The 19,146-nt window shown below is 45.4% G+C and overlaps 1 protein-coding gene across 9 annotated transcripts in view; it reads left to right on the plus strand.

Annotated features, from left to right (window-relative positions):
- The window catches only part of RAD54L2 (RAD54 like 2), a 68,782-nt gene that overhangs the window by 40,167 nt on the left and 9,469 nt on the right, over positions 1-19,146 (plus strand). For all 9 annotated transcript variants that reach the window (XM_065075269.1, XM_065075262.1, XM_065075263.1 and 6 more), the window contains 14 exons: positions 6,868-7,066; positions 8,447-8,586; positions 10,177-10,308; positions 10,834-11,066; positions 11,564-11,746; positions 12,021-12,154; positions 13,160-13,356; positions 13,866-14,208; positions 15,077-15,254; positions 15,823-16,074; positions 16,678-16,796; positions 17,106-17,221; positions 18,202-18,301; positions 18,510-18,715. In XM_065075269.1, coding sequence (XP_064931341.1) covers positions 6,868-7,066; positions 8,447-8,586; positions 10,177-10,308; positions 10,834-11,066; positions 11,564-11,746; positions 12,021-12,154; positions 13,160-13,356; positions 13,866-14,208; positions 15,077-15,254; positions 15,823-16,074; positions 16,678-16,796; positions 17,106-17,221; positions 18,202-18,301; positions 18,510-18,715 — 2,532 coding nt within the window. The remainder of the gene's footprint in view (positions 1-6,867; positions 7,067-8,446; positions 8,587-10,176; positions 10,309-10,833; positions 11,067-11,563; positions 11,747-12,020; positions 12,155-13,159; positions 13,357-13,865; positions 14,209-15,076; positions 15,255-15,822; positions 16,075-16,677; positions 16,797-17,105; positions 17,222-18,201; positions 18,302-18,509; positions 18,716-19,146) is intronic.

Consider the following 19,146-nt stretch of genomic DNA (forward strand, 5'->3'; position numbering starts at 1 on the left):
TCTCCCCTTCATCCTCTGGCCCTGGGGTGGGGATGAAGTAGGCTGTCACCAATCTGCAGATTTCACATAGGTGTCTTGAGCCTGCAGCGACTGATTCACTTCACAGATACCTAGAGAAATGAAAAATGTGTTACTCAGGCTTCAAGCAGTGCTGTTTATTATACCAATATGACAGTCTCTGTGTCTGGTTACGGTGACAAGAACGAAAAACAGACCTGAGGTGGTTAACTCCTAGATAGATCAGTGACAGGAATGAAGATGTCAGAGCTGATGTATGTGTGGTTTGACAGGTGAGGGAAGCCTCCCCTGGGAGCAGACAAGCGTTGGGGCTGGGCAGGCTCTGCCAGAGAGATGCCTTTGTGTCTCGCTGTTCGGTGGCTGTGACTCAGCAGGACACCAGCCATTGGAGCCTGGGCGAGGGCGATGGTAGAAATCAGTCATTCTCTTATCAGTGGGCTGCGTTTCGTTAGAGCTGAGCAGGGCCAGCATGCAGAGAGGGGCTGGGAGCTGCAGATCCCGAGGCATGTGGCATGGCTGCCCTCTTGGCAGGGCTATGCCTGACCTGGGAGCTCCCCACAGCTGTGGCCCTGGCCAGGAGAGGACATCCATGAGGGGCACCCTGACACACACAGGAGTAACGCCCTGCACACAAGAAACCACTGGTGTAGAGAAAAGGCCGATCCTGGCTGGGCGCTGTCTCTCGTGTTGCTGGTGAGGGCTGAGAGGTGCCAGCGCTGGGTCCCGGCGTGCTGGCGGGGAGCGCGGCCAAGCGGGTGCTGCAGCACGGGGGGGCGGGTGTGCCGGTTGTATAATCCTTACATAATTAGGGCTTTGTATGGCAGTTGTGGCTGGGAGGAGCCTCCTGCCGTCAAGGACTGAGCCCGATTATTTTCCGAGAACAAAGTCTTGTTACTAATTAGCTGCCCTGATAGTGGCTGCAGGGGGTGGCCACAGCCTCAAGTCCCTGGAGGGGCTGCCTCCCCCTCTGTGTCCCTGTAAGGTGGCTTTCCCAGTGCTTTGGGGGGAAGGAACTGGGCACTGATGTGTGTCAAGTGGTGGGAAAGGGCTTTGTGGCTCTCCTGGGTGTTGCAGCAGGCAGGGCCTGGAGGAAGGGAGTCTGATCTTCCCTCTTGTTTCACCTGCACGGTCCTTGAGGGATTTCACAAGGATTTTTCTGCCTTCAGCCTTGGGGTGCTCAGGTGTGTTGTAATGCCGCCTCTGTGAGAGGGTGCTCTGCGCAGACACCTCTCCTTCCTTCTTGCATGGCATCCATGGGACAGCTGCACCAGTTGCATACAGAGGAAGAAATGCAATATTTTCAGAATATTCTTTTCTGCCTCAGCTGAATACAGGATGAGCCGGAGCACTCTGGCGATTGCCAACCTCCGAGATAGTTGCTATGCCACAGCTAGAGAACTGCTGTTCTTCAGGTGCCAAGTACAGTTAACTCTGGCATCACGTACACACCTCTCCAGGGCCCAGTGCACTGGGAAAACATCACCCCAGGGAGCACCTTCCAGCCTGTCAGTGCCTTTGCAGTTGGGCTTGCTTTGCAGAGTTGCTTCTCTTGCCGTGGGCACAGTTGTAGTTCAGTGTGTCAGTGACAGTGAGTGTTGCAGCTGCAGCTGTGCAATTAGTCTGTCTTGTGCCATCCCTTAGTGCTCCTCCCATCCTTGCTTTGACAGCTCAGTACTGGCTGTAGTAGTACTAGCTAGTACTAGCTAGTCTGACAGGCTGTTGCCTACAAACTGCATGGAAGCTCCCGATTCCCTGCAGTAAGATTTAACTGCTCCTTGCTCTTTGTGCAAGACAAAAGAGAGCTCCCAAGGCAAGAACCGACTCCTTGCTGCTCTGCATGCAGCTGCCTTCCTCACCAAGCATGCACATCCCTGTCCTTAGGCTGGGAAGCAATGCCCAAAGACCCAGCAAAATACTACTATTCATTCTGTAGTGAAATGATTTTAGAAGTAAACAAGTGTCTGTTTTCCAGTTGTATTCCTTCTCTGGAGTCATTGGAGTTGTGCTGGCAGAGAAGTTGGCCTCCCGTAAGGAGGGTAACCTTCCAACCAGCCATGTTAGCCAGGTGTTAACTGAGGAGTCAAGGACTTATATCTTACATGATGTTTTGTCTACTGAGAGGCCTCTTGCACCTTCTTGTGCGTACAACAGCCTTAGGTAGGGAATCCTCAGGTCTTATCCTGAATGCCAATTTTTGTACTACTAGGAGTGCTAGCCTGTTGCTAGAACAGTGGATGATTACTTGTGTGTGCACAGATACTTGAACTTATTGAAGTTTGCCTTGGAGTGTGGAGGTTGGATGCAGCTATAACATGGTTTCTTACACATCTCAGATTCAGGAGAAGGCTGTGTTACAGAAGTTGCACACCCCAAAAGTGTCTGGGGTACTTCATGACACTTCGTAGCAACCTGAGTCCCTTTGCAGAGCAGGCTATATGTGTCGAGAATGATTCACTGCTGAGTCAAAGATGCTATATTCTCCAGGATGCATCCTGCACTGCTTTATGGGAAGTTTGAGAGTACTCTGCAAGAAGGAGGTGATGAGGTGAGTTTTATAAGCTTGGTGCAATAGGAAGTACCCCACTATGGAAGAAATCTTTGGCTGTTATGCATCATGTGTCACACCTGTGTGTGGTGTTCAGGGGCAGCTCTGGCAGTCGTGACACAGGGAGCATCTGCAGCAGAGTTATACAGAGCAGTCATGACATTTTTTCCTTACAGAGACTTCTAAACTGTAATACACGAGTGTCGATCGAGAAGCCAAACACGTCCCCCTGCTTGCTATGTACAGCTGGGGGATGATGGTTGCTGCAGCTAAGTGAGCAAAGAGAACTGTCCCCCCTGCCTGCAGCACAAGCCATGGCCATGCTGTAATCACATTTATTGGGTTCAGAGAGTGCAGACACATTTTAAACCTCTAAAGTGCGTGAGAAAGTATAGTCATTTCCCTCTTGGTGTTGAGGGTACCTTGCAGGACAGAGTACCTGAGCATATTTACATCCTTGTCAGTAACTGGGACTGACTTAGTTTGTCTTCTTCTGAAGGACTTGGGCCTGCTCTTTCACCCAGCTGTGCTTGTATGTATGTGGCTGATCTCGCTGTGCAAGGCTGTGCTGGATTGTCACCCATGGGCTTGGTGACAGTGCTTTTCTCACTGAGGCAATGCGGATAACTGCTCAGGTCTTCCTAGAATGCACAAAAACATCAAGTGTGGTCAGGCAATTGTCAACTGCAAACATGGTTAGCAAATTTTTGTGTTGTATAAAAGGTGCTTGTATAGCCATGCCCAAGTAATGTGTTGAGGTCCTGTTATAAACCATAATTGTGTTTCTGTTGTAGATGTAGGCTTGGCAGAATTGGGGCAGGCATTGATTACCTGATGGGACCTGTTCAGCAAGGCTGTTCCCACACTCCCTCTAACCCAAAGACCAAACCTGTCGTTGTACAAAAGAGTTTTTTGTATGTGTAGTTATTGCTTCTTAATGTGTTTCTGTCCCAGTGTGGGTCCCAGTTGCACAGCTTGGAGCTCGCCATGCTGGAGCACAGCCACATGGCTGCAGCGGGAAGCCTCGCTTTTCATATGCTGTGAGATTTGTCTGTGTACACAATCAGAAGTTCGGTACAAAACAGCAACAAAAAATTCCTACTAGTAACTGCCAGCTCTTTTCACAGGTGTGGTGGGAGCTGTTGCATGGTTAGATGGAAGTTACTTGTGATTTTATCATTGTATTAGTTAAGCTTTGTGAAAAACACCTTTATTCATGTTAGTGGCAAGTAAGGTTTGGCTGGGTTAATTTTCTTCACAGTGGTTAGTATCTAGCTATGTTCTGGATTTGTGCTGGAAGCAGTGCTGATAACACAGGGATGTTTTAGTTACTGCTGAGCAGGGCTTACACAGAGTCAAGGACCCTTCTGCTCCTCACCCCACCCCACCAGCGAGCGGGCTGGGGGCACAAGGAGTTGGGAGGGGACGCAGCTGGGACAGCTGATCCCAACTGACCAAAAGGACAGTTCATACCATATGACATCCTACTTGATATATAAAGCTGGGGGAAGAAGGAGGAAGGAGGCACATTTGGAGTGATGATGTTTGTCTTCCAAAGTAACCATCACGTGTGATGGAGCCCTGCGTTCCTGGGGATGGCTGAACACCCACCTGCCCATGGAAGTGGTGAATGAATCCCTTGTTTTGCTTTGCTTGTGTGTGTGATTTTTGTTTTAGCTATTAAGCTGCCTTTATCTCAGCCCATGAGTTTTCTCAGTTGTATTCTTTTGGCCCTCTCTCATTCCACCGGAGGGACTGAGTGAGCGGCTGCGTGGGGCTGAGTTGCAGGTTGGAGTTAAACCATGACAGATGGAACCAGCCTTGGGAAGCCGGCTGTCCTCTGAATCCCACCGCGACTGAGTCAGTGTGGTGTTTGGTAATGTTGCTAGTGCAGAAGAGATCTCAGTATCTAGATGCATAAGTGTCAGGAATGTGGGCTGAGGCACAGATTGTGTTCCTCACCTCAGAACTTGTATTGGCAGGACAAACACCAGCTTGGGCAGACATGGCTGTGGTGGATAAGGGCCTGTACTCAGTGCAGGGCCAAATTTATCGTCAGATTTTAGCTTTCAGGCTCCTGCTCAGATGAGAATTATCTTTAAAAAAATACCATCTGATCCAACCGTTTTTGTGTTTTGGCAGATCTTGTGTTACACACCATTAAGAGGAAAGAAAAAGGTAAAATGCAGAGGTGGAATGAGTATCCAAAGGGATTGCATAAGAAATAGGGAAACATACAGAGGAGACGCATAGTGGCCTTACCTTTGGATTTTGCTAGCATCACCATTGTGCTAAAGGAAGCTTTCCCAGCACAGTGTGGTGGCAGAGTTGCTGCTGGAAGAGGTGACGTGGGTGATTGCAGGGCTGAGAAGTGCTTCCTTTTCCAAACAAGCATGACTTTGTGCTCTCTGGTGCCTTGTCAAGGTCCCCTGGGCCCTGGGTGACATGGCAGCAGTGTAACTATGACAGTGTTTGTCTCCAGAATAGTCACTGGTTTAATGACTCATCACAGAGAATGTGATCACGTGTGCAGCCTCCCTCCTTCCCTTTGCCCTGTTTCACCCAATCTTTTGATCTAGTTACATAACCAGGAGTTGCAAGGGGTGGGGGGAAGCAAGCAGTGCTGAAGAATTGCAGGTAGTGTGACCAAGATGTGTCCGTGGCTCAAGTAACAGAGCTGTTGTCTGGGAAACTGGGTTTATTCTCAGCATGGTTCTCTGTCCGCAAGTGAATGTGATGCGGGATGTCTGAGGCTGTAAGGTGGCGGAGGCATGGCAGGAAGACAGGGCTCCAAAACCTTGACGATGGTAGAACTACCATGATTGCAGCAGTGAATCTGTTTGCCTTTAGCTTTGCATGCAGCATAACTTCCCTGCATTCATCATGAGCTCTGTTTCATTGCTTAAGTTGTGGATACCTGTTTCTTTCTAGTATGTGTAAGACTGGCTGGGACTGATGTTCACAGAAGTTCGAGCTGCTCTGCTGGTATTGGCTCATGGTGGGGTGAGCCGTGAGGTCCTAAATGGATTCTGACACAAACTTTGAGCAAATACTGGGGCAGGTCTGGTGGGATGTCTGGAGATGAAACTTGCAAACTTTGTGCTTTTGACCAAGGTGTGAATCTAGTTCTTTTCATCTCAATTTTAAGAGGTGATGTTGGTGGTAAGGTTAATTTAATAGGCATATTAATGTGGCAGCTGTAGAGGTGCCTGTACGGAAGCATCCTTCATTTAAGCTCCCAGCTTTTTGAGAAGGGATGTTCTTTGTCTCTGGATCCCACGGAGTCACAATGTGATGCTTCTTGGTTCTGTATTACTTCATCTGCTGCATTCTTCTGAGCTGATGTCTTCTTTTCTTCGAAGTTCTAAGTGTCATTTTAGTTCAGTCATTAGCTCAGATACACGTTATAAGCAAGAAAGCTGATTATGAGAGGAGGGTATCTCTTTGCCTGACACAAGGGGACAGGATGCTTCAAAGAAGCTATTACAAGGCTTGTCAGAAACAGTTTACTTCAAGGGAAGCTTTTGAACAGAAACACTTCCTTTCTGTGCTCTGCAAACATTAGCTTGGTCACTGGCAGCCTGTTGAAGAGCAAAATGTCACATAGAACAAGTTGTCATTTCGCATAGTGCCTCAAGACTGGAATCAGCCACTAATGGAAATCTGAAAATAGGATAATGCAGAGAAAAAGAAATGCATGTGATTTATAATGTGGAAAGAGTATTGCCGCTTACTTTTTGTTTTCAGAAAAGCTTCCCAGAATTTACCACTCAAATCATGAGAGTGGAGCCTGGTGATAAAACCACTGAGCCACCTGCTAAGCCATGGCCCAGTGTTGGAACCAGATAACCTCTTGCATGGTATGTTCTGCTAACTGGGAAGGTGGTTGCACAGGTGTCATATAAACGGAAATTTCTGCCCTACTTGAATGCTGTGAATCAAAGGAAAAAGAGATTTGGGTTCCTTGTTTTTATCAGAGCTCATCAGGCCCCTGTAGGAAACCAGGCCCTGAGGGGCAGCAGGCGTTCTATGTGGACTGAAGTAATTTTGCCTTGTTTTCTTTGCAGGACACTTTTGGACTGTGTTAGTGGTGTTAGCCTTGGCTTTCTCTGGGAGCAGGTCCTTCATTGTAAAACTTCTTAACTCTCTTTGAGTGGCGCTGTTTTGACACTTGGAGAAACATGCTTGTAAACAAGTGAAACTCAGAATTATTGGTTCCTATTCAACTCAGATCCTAATGAGTGCTCATGTAAAAGCTAGCGGCCAGCTGTTGTCCTCATGTTGCTACCTCCTTCTCTTTTCAGACCAACCCCAGGAAGCCGTGTTCAGCAGTGACCATGTGGAACACACGGAGGATGGAGAATGGCAGCGCTCTACTTCAACTACCTCATCTCAGAGTGAGCGGGCAGAGCGACTCTTGCAGAACCAGCACAAGAGCCTGGCCTCTGAGGACACCAAAAAGAAGAGGGCTCAGAAACCGTCTCACATGCGGAGGAACATAAGGTAAGCAGCAGCAGGACGGAAGGAGCAAGGGTTCTATATAGCCTTTTCAGCAAAAACAGAATCTCTGGACTTTGTTTCTGAGCTACGTTTTGCCACTGCTGGCAAACCAGATGGCTTTTCTTTTCCAAAACCATAGAATTTCACCAGTGGGAGTAGTATGTTCTCAGATTGGAGTGCTGCATGTGGGTGCGGAGTTCTTTGGTATTTCAGAAGAGCAAATATTTGGTTATGGAATTTATTGCAAAAATTGTGTCCTTGCTGCTGGCTTTAAGACATGCAACTGAAAAACAGCACAACCATTAAGTAAATATCCAGTTTCAGATATCTGCTGATGAGGATCCTATTGCAAACACCCTCTACTATCCCCAGTACTCGTTGGTAGGAATGCTGGTGCTGTGACTGGTGACTGAAATGTTGGAAACCAGTGTCACCTGAATTTTATAAAGCAGTAATTGTTTGATTGTGCAAGTCACCACATATATTCTGGGACAGGTTGTGAGGTGGTAGTTCACTATGAAATTTTGTTCAAGGGGATCTAAAATACTCACAGGAGCTCCTGTGGCAGCAAGTGACTCTTTGGCCTTTTATGTGACGTGCTGGTGGTCTTTGCTTCGTGTTTAAGCTTGTTCAGATTGATTTTTCTTATAGCTGAAGGAACATGCGTTTGGTAGGCTTTGTAAATGGAGGCTTCGTTAGGATGGAGGAGATGTCCCTGCACTGTGGGGTTGGGTAATTTTAAAGGCTGGTTTGAGAGAACAGGATTTCACTCCTGCTTGTACTGAACCTCTCATGTAGCAGAAGAGCCTTCATTTCTAGAGCTGCACATGTGAAACTGAAGTGGGGGAACAGCAACTTTTGGAAGTAATGAAAATTACCTGTAAAAGTAAGGTAATTTGAGAGCATCCTTTGAAACAATTGTTAAAGCCGTTACAAGTCCTAGTTCCTGAAAGTACTACTTCAGAGTAGAATCAGAGTGATGACTTTTTTGGGGGAATGCCTCTTATATCTTCTTTGCATGACTTCGTGCATTTTCTGTTTATAAACTGCAAAGCTATAAGTAACATAATTTCAGATAGAAGAGCTAGTCTATGATAACCTAGCTTAAGCTTACCCACTCACATTTTTCTTCCTTTCATTATTTTCCTTCTGTCAAACTTTTGGTTTTTACTTGAGTAATATTAGTGTTACCTGTAGTTGGGAAGCACAGTCTTGAAGTAGCTGTAGAATTTGTCTATAGCTTTTGGCAGTTATGTTCCTAGTCTGTGTAGCTGACAGACTACCTGGAGCTTGTCAGTCATCTTTTGAGACAACTCTATAGCTGTTCAGGTTTTTGGAAGAAATTGTTTGACTGTAACCAAATCTGTTTGCTCCTGTGTCCAGAAAGCTGTTGCGTGAGGACCAACTGGAAGCTGTGACAAAAGCAGCCCAGCAGGAAGAGTTGGAGAGAAGGAAACGGCTAGAGCAGCAGAGGAAGGATTATCCAGCCACTATCCCAGCTGTACCCCTGGAGTTTCTTCCTGGTAAGCATAGGGAGATGCCACCCGAAGCAAGATGTTTAAGGAAAGAAGCTGAATGAGGAAGGTACTGCCATGCTTGTCCATAATAGGACAAGGGGTAATGGTTTTAAACTAAAAGAAGGTAAATTCAGACTAGTTATAAGAACTAGATATAAGAAACTTTTTACGATGAGTGTGATGAAACCCTAGCCCAGGTTGCCTGGGGAGGTGGTGGGTGCCCCATCCTTGGAGACATCCCAGACCAGGCTGGACGGGGCTCTGAGCAAGGGGGGTTGGACTAGGTGAGCTTTAAAGGTCCTTTCCAAACCAGACCGTTCTACGATTGGACTTTCAAGTGTAAACTCTTGAAAAAACAGTATCAAACCACTTTTTGGTTCAGTGTAGTCGTTTCCACATCTGAGCTAGTTCTAAATCAAGATGCTGCATGGTGAAAGATGCCCAGTAACTTCTGTTGAAGATACTTTGACAAGTTATTTGTGGTTAAGTGGGATGCTGGAACAGGTCTCTCATGTCTTTTGAACTGGTATGGAGCTTAAACAAACGGACTTGACAGAAATGTCATGTCCTTGGTCCAGATCATATTTGAACTGTGAATGGTCTGGTAACGCATGGGTCTGGTAGTAGGGACAGTGGAACAATAGACTGGATGTGTGTATATGTTCATGATGTTAGACTGGGTGCACATATGTTCATGGTGTAACCTCGTCCTTTCTTGCACATTTCAGCAAGCAGTGAAACATCAGGCAGTATAAATGGTTGTGTCTTCTGGGCAATATGTCGTCTTGCATTGTCTTCTAACCTGGATGGTTTGAGGGATCTAGTTGATAGCACAGGCTCTCAGACTGGTGTAAAGGGCAGAGAAGTGCAACTAGAAGCTGTGTCAGGGGTACAGAGTTCTTGAGTTGACTTTGCCTCTTGACAAAATGTCTATTCACCCTTAAGTACAAGTGTTCAAAACATTTTTACATGGGGGAGAAAGGAATAAAAGCTACTTAAAACACTAATAAATGCTGCAGAGTAGGTTGCATCCCCAAAAGAACGTCGTTGCTTGCTGACTCGCTGCAGTGGTTCTTATTTGGCCCTTTTGAGTTAGGCTCTCTCTCCACATGGCAATACTTAAACATACATACAAACAAATGGTCTTGATCAACAAAGGTCATTTATGATATGTGGGATGTAATTATTACAGTGCCCCTACTAACAAAGAGCAGTTATCCTCCTTTCAGCAGTTGATACTTTTTCAGCTGGATGAAAAACAGCTTTTACTTCTGAAACCTCCTCCCAAAAAGAATTAATAAAAAAAAGGGGGGAGGACTTTAGCATGTTGCATGGTCACTGTGCCCCAGCCAGAGCATGCAATAGAGAGGGTGCCGTCAGCAATGGGCTATTGTTTTGGCATATTGGGAAAGAAGGAGATTGTGACCCAGGAAGCTGAGTCACAGCAGTACTGTAGACAGTGAGAGTCTGTTATGGAAAATTCCAGGGCTAAGTTATTGGAGCAAAAGTAGAAGGAATTACTGTCTGGTTTCTGAGCAATTTTGTCTCCTTCGCCATTATTATGAATTACTTACTGTTTGTAATTTATGTTTGTAGAGGACATCGTTTTCAGAACAGCAGAGGCTGCCCAGCTCCCCCCGCAGGTCCTGGCCGAGGAAGTGATCTGCCTGGATAGTACCAGCAGTGGCAGTGAGGATGATGCTAAAGGAAAAAATAGCATTAAAGATGGTAAGTGACCAGTTGCCTCAGCCTGTTTATTTAGCCACAAGCCTCCTATTTTCATCTAGTCAAATGCTCCAGTTGTGAATACCTTCAAATTTCTGTAGGCTTATTGGTTTTCAAATATATGGCCAGTTCTGGCCTTTGAGTCCTAAACCGACATTTGTAACCTGGCCTATCAGGCACTTTTGTGAACTTGTGTTTATTTCTGTTTTATAAATGCACTTAATTTTGCTCAGTGCTCTGCTGAAGATTGCTTACATGAGATGTGGCATCATCTGCTGTCTATAAAATGAGCATCTAAGTATTCAGGTCTGCAACTGAAAGTGGGTTTTGTGTCTCTTGTCCCAAATGGTTCTAACCTGACTCCTTTATACCACTCCAGTAGAGTACTCCTGCCTCATTTTCTTGTTGGTTCTTAGGCATTGTATCAACAGATAAAACACGTGTCTAGGTTTGGGAATTAGGAGGGTGTATGGAGGAGAATGTAAAACACTTACAGAAACTGTCTTGTTCTGTTTGGCAACTTTACAGAAGTGATTGAGCTGAGTTCAGGAGAGGATGATGCCCTCCAAATTGTGGACAGCAGTGACTCTGGCAATGAAGGGGAGGAGGATGGCAGTGAAGAGAGCAGTGGCTCTCATGTGAATGATGCCTTAAATCAGTCAGATGCTCTGGGGCAAGTCATTGTCAACATTAATCATCCACCAAATGAGGAGGACATTTTCCTGGCTCCCCAGCTTGCACATGCAGTAAAACCTCATCAGGTAGGCTTTATTAGCCTTGAAAATGGGATGCATTCAGGCGAGCCCACCTTGTAATCTCAGCAGAACTTCCTTGGTGAGCTCTGTGGCCACTCTGATTGTGATGGTGGCTGTTGTGGACAGTCAAGTGATAAGGACAGATTAAAGGAAGGCCAGGGCTATGTATAACTGGCTATTGTTATTGTCAGACCTTTATGTATTTACATGAACATCTTAAAAATAAAATTATATTTATCAACAAAATAAAAACCCCAAATTCAGATTCTCTGGCTACAAATGAATTTTGATTTTGTTGTTATATCCTCAGGAAATTTTATGAGTATCTAAAAAATATTGATTTTCTGAACCTTCCTTAGATTAGTCTGCTGTAGTGAATGGAAACATCCTTTTATGTTTTCATGGTTTAGGCAATCTTAATGTACTTGCTACTCTGTAAATACATACCCATCTTGTTTTTTTTTCTCCCACTGTTCTAATACCTTTTCTATCTTTCTGTCTAGATTGGTGGAATCCGATTCTTGTATGACAACTTGGTCGAGTCCTTGGAGAGATTTAAAACCAGCAGTGGGTTTGGGTGTATTTTAGCACATAGCATGGGCCTGGGCAAGACCATACAGGTCATCTCTTTCTTGGATGTACTTTTTCGGCACACGGAAGCAAAGACTGTTCTTGCCATTGTACCTGTAAGTAGCCACATGAAGGGCTGGCTGAGGGGCTGCCTGCACAACTTCTTTCTTTGCATAGAGAAGATTGATTAGTGTCCTGTCTTATGTCAAGCTCTGTCATACCCTTGCTGCTGTTCTCCTGCCTTCATTCCCTGTCTCCCTGAGTTTGCATGCTGTGGTCTGCTCCATCTGTCTGGGCACAGCTGGGTGTCATTCCCTATTCTCATTTTTGCTATTAAAATCCCAAGTGACACATTTGGGTTTTTAAACCTTCCATGGCTAACTTTTTCAGGTGAATACTCTCCAAAACTGGCTAGCAGAATTCAACATGTGGCTCCCAGCGCCTGAAAACCTTCCTGCTGATTATAACTCCAAAGAGGTCCAGCCCCGCACCTTCAAAGTCCATATCCTGAATGATGAACACAAGTAGGTTTCAGTAAAACCCCTTTAGCCGTTTTGATCTCTTAGACTGCATCTTATGGAACTGTTATCAGAATTGTTGTTGCAGACTGTTTAGTTTGGGCTGATTCTGTGCCCTCGACTCCCAGATCTTTCCCACCCAGCATTCGTTGTGGATGGTTTTCTTTCCTGAGATTTTTCACACATTTAGGGATTCCTCTATCCAATGCTGTAACTTTCTGTGAATTGTGTTGTCCTTGAGGGATTCTGGCAAGTTATACAAAGCTTCCTTGTCTAGAAAGGAGAAATTGGTGATTGCAGTTACAGCCTGGTGGGCAGTGTGTTCTTGGCTTGTGAATCTCTGCTTCTTTCTGAATCATTTTTCTTGCCTGGATCAGAACAGTGAAGAGATTCTGGGGAACTCTCAGTTCATCAGCTATTTTTATACCCTTATCTGTTGAGGTCTTCAGCTTCTGGGTAGAATGTACTTTGAATCTGCTGATGCCGTGTGTTTACTGTTGAATCTGATGTGCTCCGGGAGGAATGAGTGCAGACAGTGTCTTGATCTGCACGAATTCTGAACAGGCTAGCAGGGAAGGAATAACTGAAGGACAGTAGCATTGGAAGAGACAACACCAAGAGATAATTGAATGATGATAACCGTGTACAATAGCAGCTTGTTCTGAAAATGTTTTTTGTAGATGCAGTCTCCTCAACAGCTCTTTAAAAAGGATGCTCTCAAGTTTGTTATACTTTTGTACATGACAGACTTCTACAGCTCAGTTCCTGTAAGAATTTGTCATTCTCAGCCCTGCTACTTGTGGCACATAAAAGGCTTTTTTTCTTTTCCTCTGTTGCCAGATTGTCTCCTAAAGAAACTTCATTGTATTCTTCTCTCAGGTTTGGTGTGAGAAAGTGCTTTGATTAATTGAACTGGTCTTTTTTCTCATCAGACTCCTATCCAGTGGTTCAAACTGAAACTGGAGAGAAAGCTTATAGGTTGTTTGGTTGATTGGTTTGCTTGTTTTGCAGGACAACAGCTGCACGTGCAAAAGTGGTGAACGACTGGGTGATAGAAGGTGGTGTACTGCTGATGGGATATGAGATGTACCGTCTCCTCTCACTGAAGAAGTCTTTTGCCACTGGTAGAAAGAAGAAAACAAAAAAACAAGCTGGCCCTGTCATTATTGACTTGGATGAGGAAGACCGGCAGCAAGAGCTTCTGAAAGGTGGGAGGCCAGGCCTTGAGAGAGAGAATGTGATCCTGTTGTCCAGCTGGCTGTCAACTCTGGCGGCACAGGGAGACAACCAGTAACTTGCTTTTAGCATCCCTGACATGAGCAGACTTTGCTGGATAGGATTATGTCTTCGGAGACAGAAGGTTGTTGAGCTTCGGTTGAGTCTTTCATTTCTTGCAATAGCTGCAAGTAAGCATTGAAGTCTGTACCCCGAACTTGGGGATTTGTCTGTGTGAGATTTGCTAGTCTGAGCTGATGCAGGACAATCAACTTGATGCAATGCAGGTCATTGAGTGAAATAAAGGGACAGTCATGCTTGGTCATCACCATATTATGCTAAATTGGAGCTAGTGTCATCACATTTTATTTCCTGAATCAGCCTCAAATACTGCTTTTTTGTCTTTCAGAGCTACCCCTCTTTTTGTGAAGTTGGTGACCCTATAAACCCAGAACTTTGCCTTATTCATCTCTAACTAACACTTAATGTTCCTTGTCCTCAGGGATTGAGAAAGCTTTGTCTCGCCCCGGCCCAGATGTGGTTATTTGTGATGAGGGACATCGGATAAAGAACTGCCATGCCAGCACTTCGCAGGCCCTGAAGAACATCCGCTCCCGCCGGCGGGTGGTGCTGACTGGCTACCCACTCCAGAACAACCTCATTGAGTATTGGTGTATGGTAGACTTTGTCCGACCTGACTTTCTAGGCTCACGGCAGGAATTCAGCAACATGTTTGAGCGCCCTATCCTGAATGGGCAGTGTATTGACAGCACCCCTCAAGATGTCCGTCTCATGAGGTATCGCAGTCATGTCCTGCATAGCCTGCTGGAAGGCTTTGTACAGCGGTGAGTCCACAGGGGTTCTCAATGGTGTATTCCGTGCAGACAGCTCCTTCATCCCAAATTAGCCTGCTTGTTTGCTGAGTTTATGCAGTACAGCTAATCGTGCTGCTTTATAGAGTCATTGAATCATTTAGTTGGAGGAGACCCATGAGACCATTGAGTCCGACCATTAACCTGGCACTGCCAAGTCCACCTCTAAGCCATGTCCCTGAGAACATCATCTGTATGTCTTTTAAACCCCTCCAGGGATGGTGACTCCACCACTTCCCTGAACAGCCTGTTCCAATGCCTGACAACCCTTACAGTGAGGACATTTTTCCTAATACCCAATCTGAACCTCCCCCGGTGCAACTTGAGGCCATTTCTTCTCATCCTATCATTTGTTACTTGGGAGAAGAAACTGATTCCCACCTCACTACAACCTCCTTTCAGATAGTTGCAGAGAATTATAAGGTCTTCACCACTCTGGACACAAATCCACTTTGTTTCTCAGATAAGGGTTCTAAGATGCTGGGCCAGTGATTTGAATGGGGTGTCTTAGTCATTGGCAAAGCTAAAAAGAGACCTTAGGTCTTATTTCTTTTTTTCAGCTGCCATGGAAAACAGGACTTTAATCACTTCTTTAACACTGTAACTTGTGCTAGAAGATTTTAACATTTCAGGTCTTTGTAATTGTGCTTGTAGTTGGTATTTGGCAGCAGCAAGAGTATCTCAGAAACATTGTGCGTTAGAGAAGCAACTGGAGGTCTTTCTCCCTGCAGCAAGGTGGGCAAGAAGTCGAAATCTTACCCTACATGCAGCCACAGAGAGATTGGATTGGATTGGGAAATTCCCTTCCCTCTATTTATCTCTTTCTTTATTTCATCCACAGGCGAGGCCACAATGTGCTGAAGGTTCAACTCCCGTCTAAGGAAGAACATGTCATTTTGGTACGTCTTTCAAAGATCCAGCGGGCCCTTTATACGGAGTTCATGAACCGGTTCCGAGATGCAGGCAACAGTGGCTGGCTGGGACTGAACCCACTCAAAGCTTTCTGTGTCTGTTGTAAGGTAGGTTTTGACAGGAGCTACAAAGAAATATTCTGGTATGCAAGGGAAAGGCAGGAATACAAGTGAAAGCAGGAGATAAAAGCGTGGCTGGCCAGGTGCATCTTCTGTCCCCAGAGTGCCCTGCAATAGCCCAGCAGAATTGTTATCCCCACTTCCAGAACTGGGGTACAGGGATTTTAAATGTCTTTTTCAAATTTGTGCAAGAAATCTGAAGCCATCAGCTGAGCCAGCACTGGGCTTATACCTTAACCATTTACTAAATAAGCAGCTTCCTCGGTGGGGTGCGCAGTGGCCTTCTGTTTTGTTTTCAAGGAAAGAATTTGGCAGTTTTAAAGTCAGGAGAGCCTTGGTTAAGGTGGTTTATACCTTGTGTCATGGCAGAGCCCTGATTTCTGTTTTCACTACCTTAATGCAGGCTGGTTTTCTCTGCAGTGCTTCACAGTTCCATGTGGGGATGGTGAGGAGATGATCAAAGTATTAGTTCTTTCCTTTGAATAGCTGTGGGGGCTTTCAGTCCACAATCACTGGCAAGCGCAGGCCTAACCACTCTCTCTTCTTATCTCTTCAGATCTGGAACCATCCAGATGTGTTATATGAAGCTCTACAAAAGGAGAATCTGGCAAACGAGCAGGATTTGGACGTGGATGACCTTAGCACAGCAAATACAAATTCCCGCTGCCAGCCTCAGGGAATTAAAGTCAAAACAGAGAATAATACTTTGGCATCACCAGTTGCAGAAGCTACCAATAGCAAGTTCCTCCAGAGTGTTGGCTTCAACCCTTTTCAGGAGAGAGCAAATCAGGTTGTTACGTATGAGTGGGTGAGTACCACAGCTGGAAACCTCTTTATGTGGAAAGTTATGATAAACATAGGCTAGATACTTACTCTGGAAGACTGTACCTCTTTTTGCTAGGGCAGTTTTCTGAACTAAAGCAGAGAAAATACTCTTTTGTTTAAGAGTTGGGGATTTCTCTTACATTTTTTTCTACCACAGAGCATCTTGATAAGTATCTCTGCATGGTGCTGGGAAAGGCTTTTGAGACTCTCGTGAGGCGGGAGTGCAGGCGGCACTCTTTTATACCATTGTTTTCATCTGACCAAAAAGGCTGTGGATTTTTTTCTTCTAAAAATGTGTTAGATTGAAATTTAATCTAGATAAGATGGTAGTAAATCTAGTGGGCTGGAGGAGAGGTCTTGAGCTCTAGTAGAGAGTCATGAGAGGTTAAGACGATGTTCATTCATCCATACTCCAAGAAGTTTGTCATTCTGGAATAGGAGGTAGCAGCAGGACATTGTCACCTTGGCCTGACTGGATGTAGATAATCTCTCTGCAATGACTCATTTCTCTCACCCTGAGACAGGGATGTTGAACTAAATAGGGAATGAGCAATTCCACCTGTAATAGTCTCCTGTTTCTCGGTAGGCCAAAGACATCTTGTGTGATTACCAGATGGGAGTCTTGGAAAACTCACCCAAGATGGTGTTACTGTTCCACCTAATTGAGGAAAGTGTGAAGCTTGGAGACAAGATCTTAGTCTTCAGGTAAGCAAAGTATCAACAGCTGATCCTACATTCACCAAATGCTTGAGTAGTTGGACCCTTCCTGATAGTAGGAAGTTGTTACATGGGATGAATGGTGTGGCAGTTCCCCTTTTCTCCTTTGTTATGTTAGATCCTACTTTTCCTCCATGAATTTTATACTTCTGCCACTATTGATTTCACCAGTGAGAGGTGTGCTGCCACAAACAGGGTTTCACAGCTGTCAATGCTGTCATGGTTGGGGAAGAGTTCTCATACTCTACCTCTGCTGCTGTGGGGGCTTTCTCCTGAACAGAGATCTTGGTTTTGCAGCCAGAGCTTGTCCACCTTATCTGTCATTGAAGAGTTTTTGGCAAAGAGACCAATGCCAGGTCCTCCAGGCTCAGATGGAGGAGTTCACAACTGGGTCCGAAACATCAACTATTACAGTGAGTGCAGCCAATCCTCCTCTTTTGGTGTGACATTGTTTGACCCTCCGTGATGGACTAATTCTGGAAAGTCACCCACCCTCTTCTTGTAGTTGTCCCTGGGTGTGAAAATGCTCTTCTGAAACATTTTTCTGACGGAGTCTCTTTCAGATTGTTCTTGCTTTAGTTGCTTGGGAAGGCAACACCAGTTTGATAGCAACTGATAATTTCTAAATCTTTTTGATATCTTACTCAGAAGATGTTAGACACCTTTAACATCTCACACACCAGCACTTTTTAAGTTTTAGAAGATACTTTTTGCTTCCTATGTGGCTATTTTCTAGATCTTGCTTTCCAAACCAGAATCACTGTGGAATGCTTTCATTAGCTTGGGGCTTTGAATTCCTCCTCCCCACTTCTCAGCTTTAAATCTTGTTCTGGCATGGGTTGTTGCTTTGTATGGCTACTTTAAAGGCCAGGACTGAGAGGAGGGGTAGATACGGTGTCCCTGATTTTTGCAGAGCTGCCAGAAGCAAGCTGCTGCCCAGGAACAGGGACATGACACCCCTCTGCATTCCTTTAAACCAGCACTCTCTGTGCTCAGATCCAGTCTATGGGGTTTTGCCAAAGGCTTTCACAATTTTGCTTTTGCTTGGTTCCTTGAGCTTCTAGCATACATGAGGCATTTGTGCCTGCTGCTCTTGCCTAATACGGAGCCTTAATGTGCTAGGTGCGTTGTAGTATTCCCAGTCCTGGCCTTGCCAAGCTTAGTAGTGTTTTGCTTGATCTTTCAGTTGAACAAATCCCAACCTGACTGGCTGCATTGCACATGCCTGGCAGGGCAAATTAGAGGTGCAGAATGGTCCTAGAGTGCATGATTTGAGGAAGACCTAGAACTGGTTGGAAACCAGTACCAAAGTCAGTGTTCAGGAAGTGGGTTTGTTCTCATGAGATTCTTCCGAACATACAGAACTTTTAAACGTGTGTTTTTTTCTTCTCAGGACTGGATGGCAGCACCTCTGCCTCGGAAAGGGAACGGCTGATTAACCAGTTCAATGACCCCAGTAACGCCTCTGTTTGGCTGTTCCTTTTGTCCACACGGTAAGTTGGCTGGAGCAGAAGGCTGCAGTGGAGGACTCATGCTGGAGCTCTGTGTGCATATGCGTTTTCAATTCTTAAATTCCTTTGTAGTGTGCTCTCAAGACTCTGTGGGATGATAGTGTGATGACTATGCCTAGAAACTTTGAAAATTGGCCAAGGCAGCAGTTTGAAATTTGCCTTTAATTTGAAATTTGCCTTTAATTTCCAGTGCTGGGTGTTTGGGTGTCAACCTCATAGGAGCAAACAGAGTGGTGGTGTTTGATGCTTCTTGGAACCCATGCCATGATGCACAGGCTGTGTGCCGAGTGTACCGCTACGGGCAGAAGAAGCCATGCCACATTTACAGACTGGTTTCTGATTACACCCTTGAGAAGAAGATCTATGACCGTCAGATCTCCAAGCAGGGCATGTCAGGTAAGTGTGGATATGGTGCTCCACTCTTGGCTTTCACTCCTTTTGGCTCCTTCAAGTCCTGTTTCCTTGGGATTTGTAATTTTTTTGAAGGTTGAAAATCAAACAGCCAAAGAAATAACGGGCATGTTATTTTAGGGCTGTGTTTGATGTTATGAGTTGACAGTGACATGAGACCCTGTAAGAAAAGCAGGGCAGAGCAGTAGCGTTGTAGAGCTGGCCTTCTGCTGAAGGGATGTGCTGCCAGACCAGTGCATAGCTGGTTGTCTTCCTTGCTACTCCTCTGGTTACTATAAGAGACTGGGGACTTGGGGGTGCTCATCCTGTGCCTGGGTGCTACTTGTCTTAAACTGGGCATTACTTATTCAATAGCTCTATACCTCCATTTCTCCAACAGCAAGAGAGGGAAAATGACCAAATTTTTATATATATAT

The sequence above is a fragment of the Columba livia genome, chromosome 10, assembly GCF_036013475.1.
Source record: "Columba livia isolate bColLiv1 breed racing homer chromosome 10, bColLiv1.pat.W.v2, whole genome shotgun sequence".
NCBI lineage: Eukaryota > Metazoa > Chordata > Aves > Columbiformes > Columbidae > Columba > Columba livia.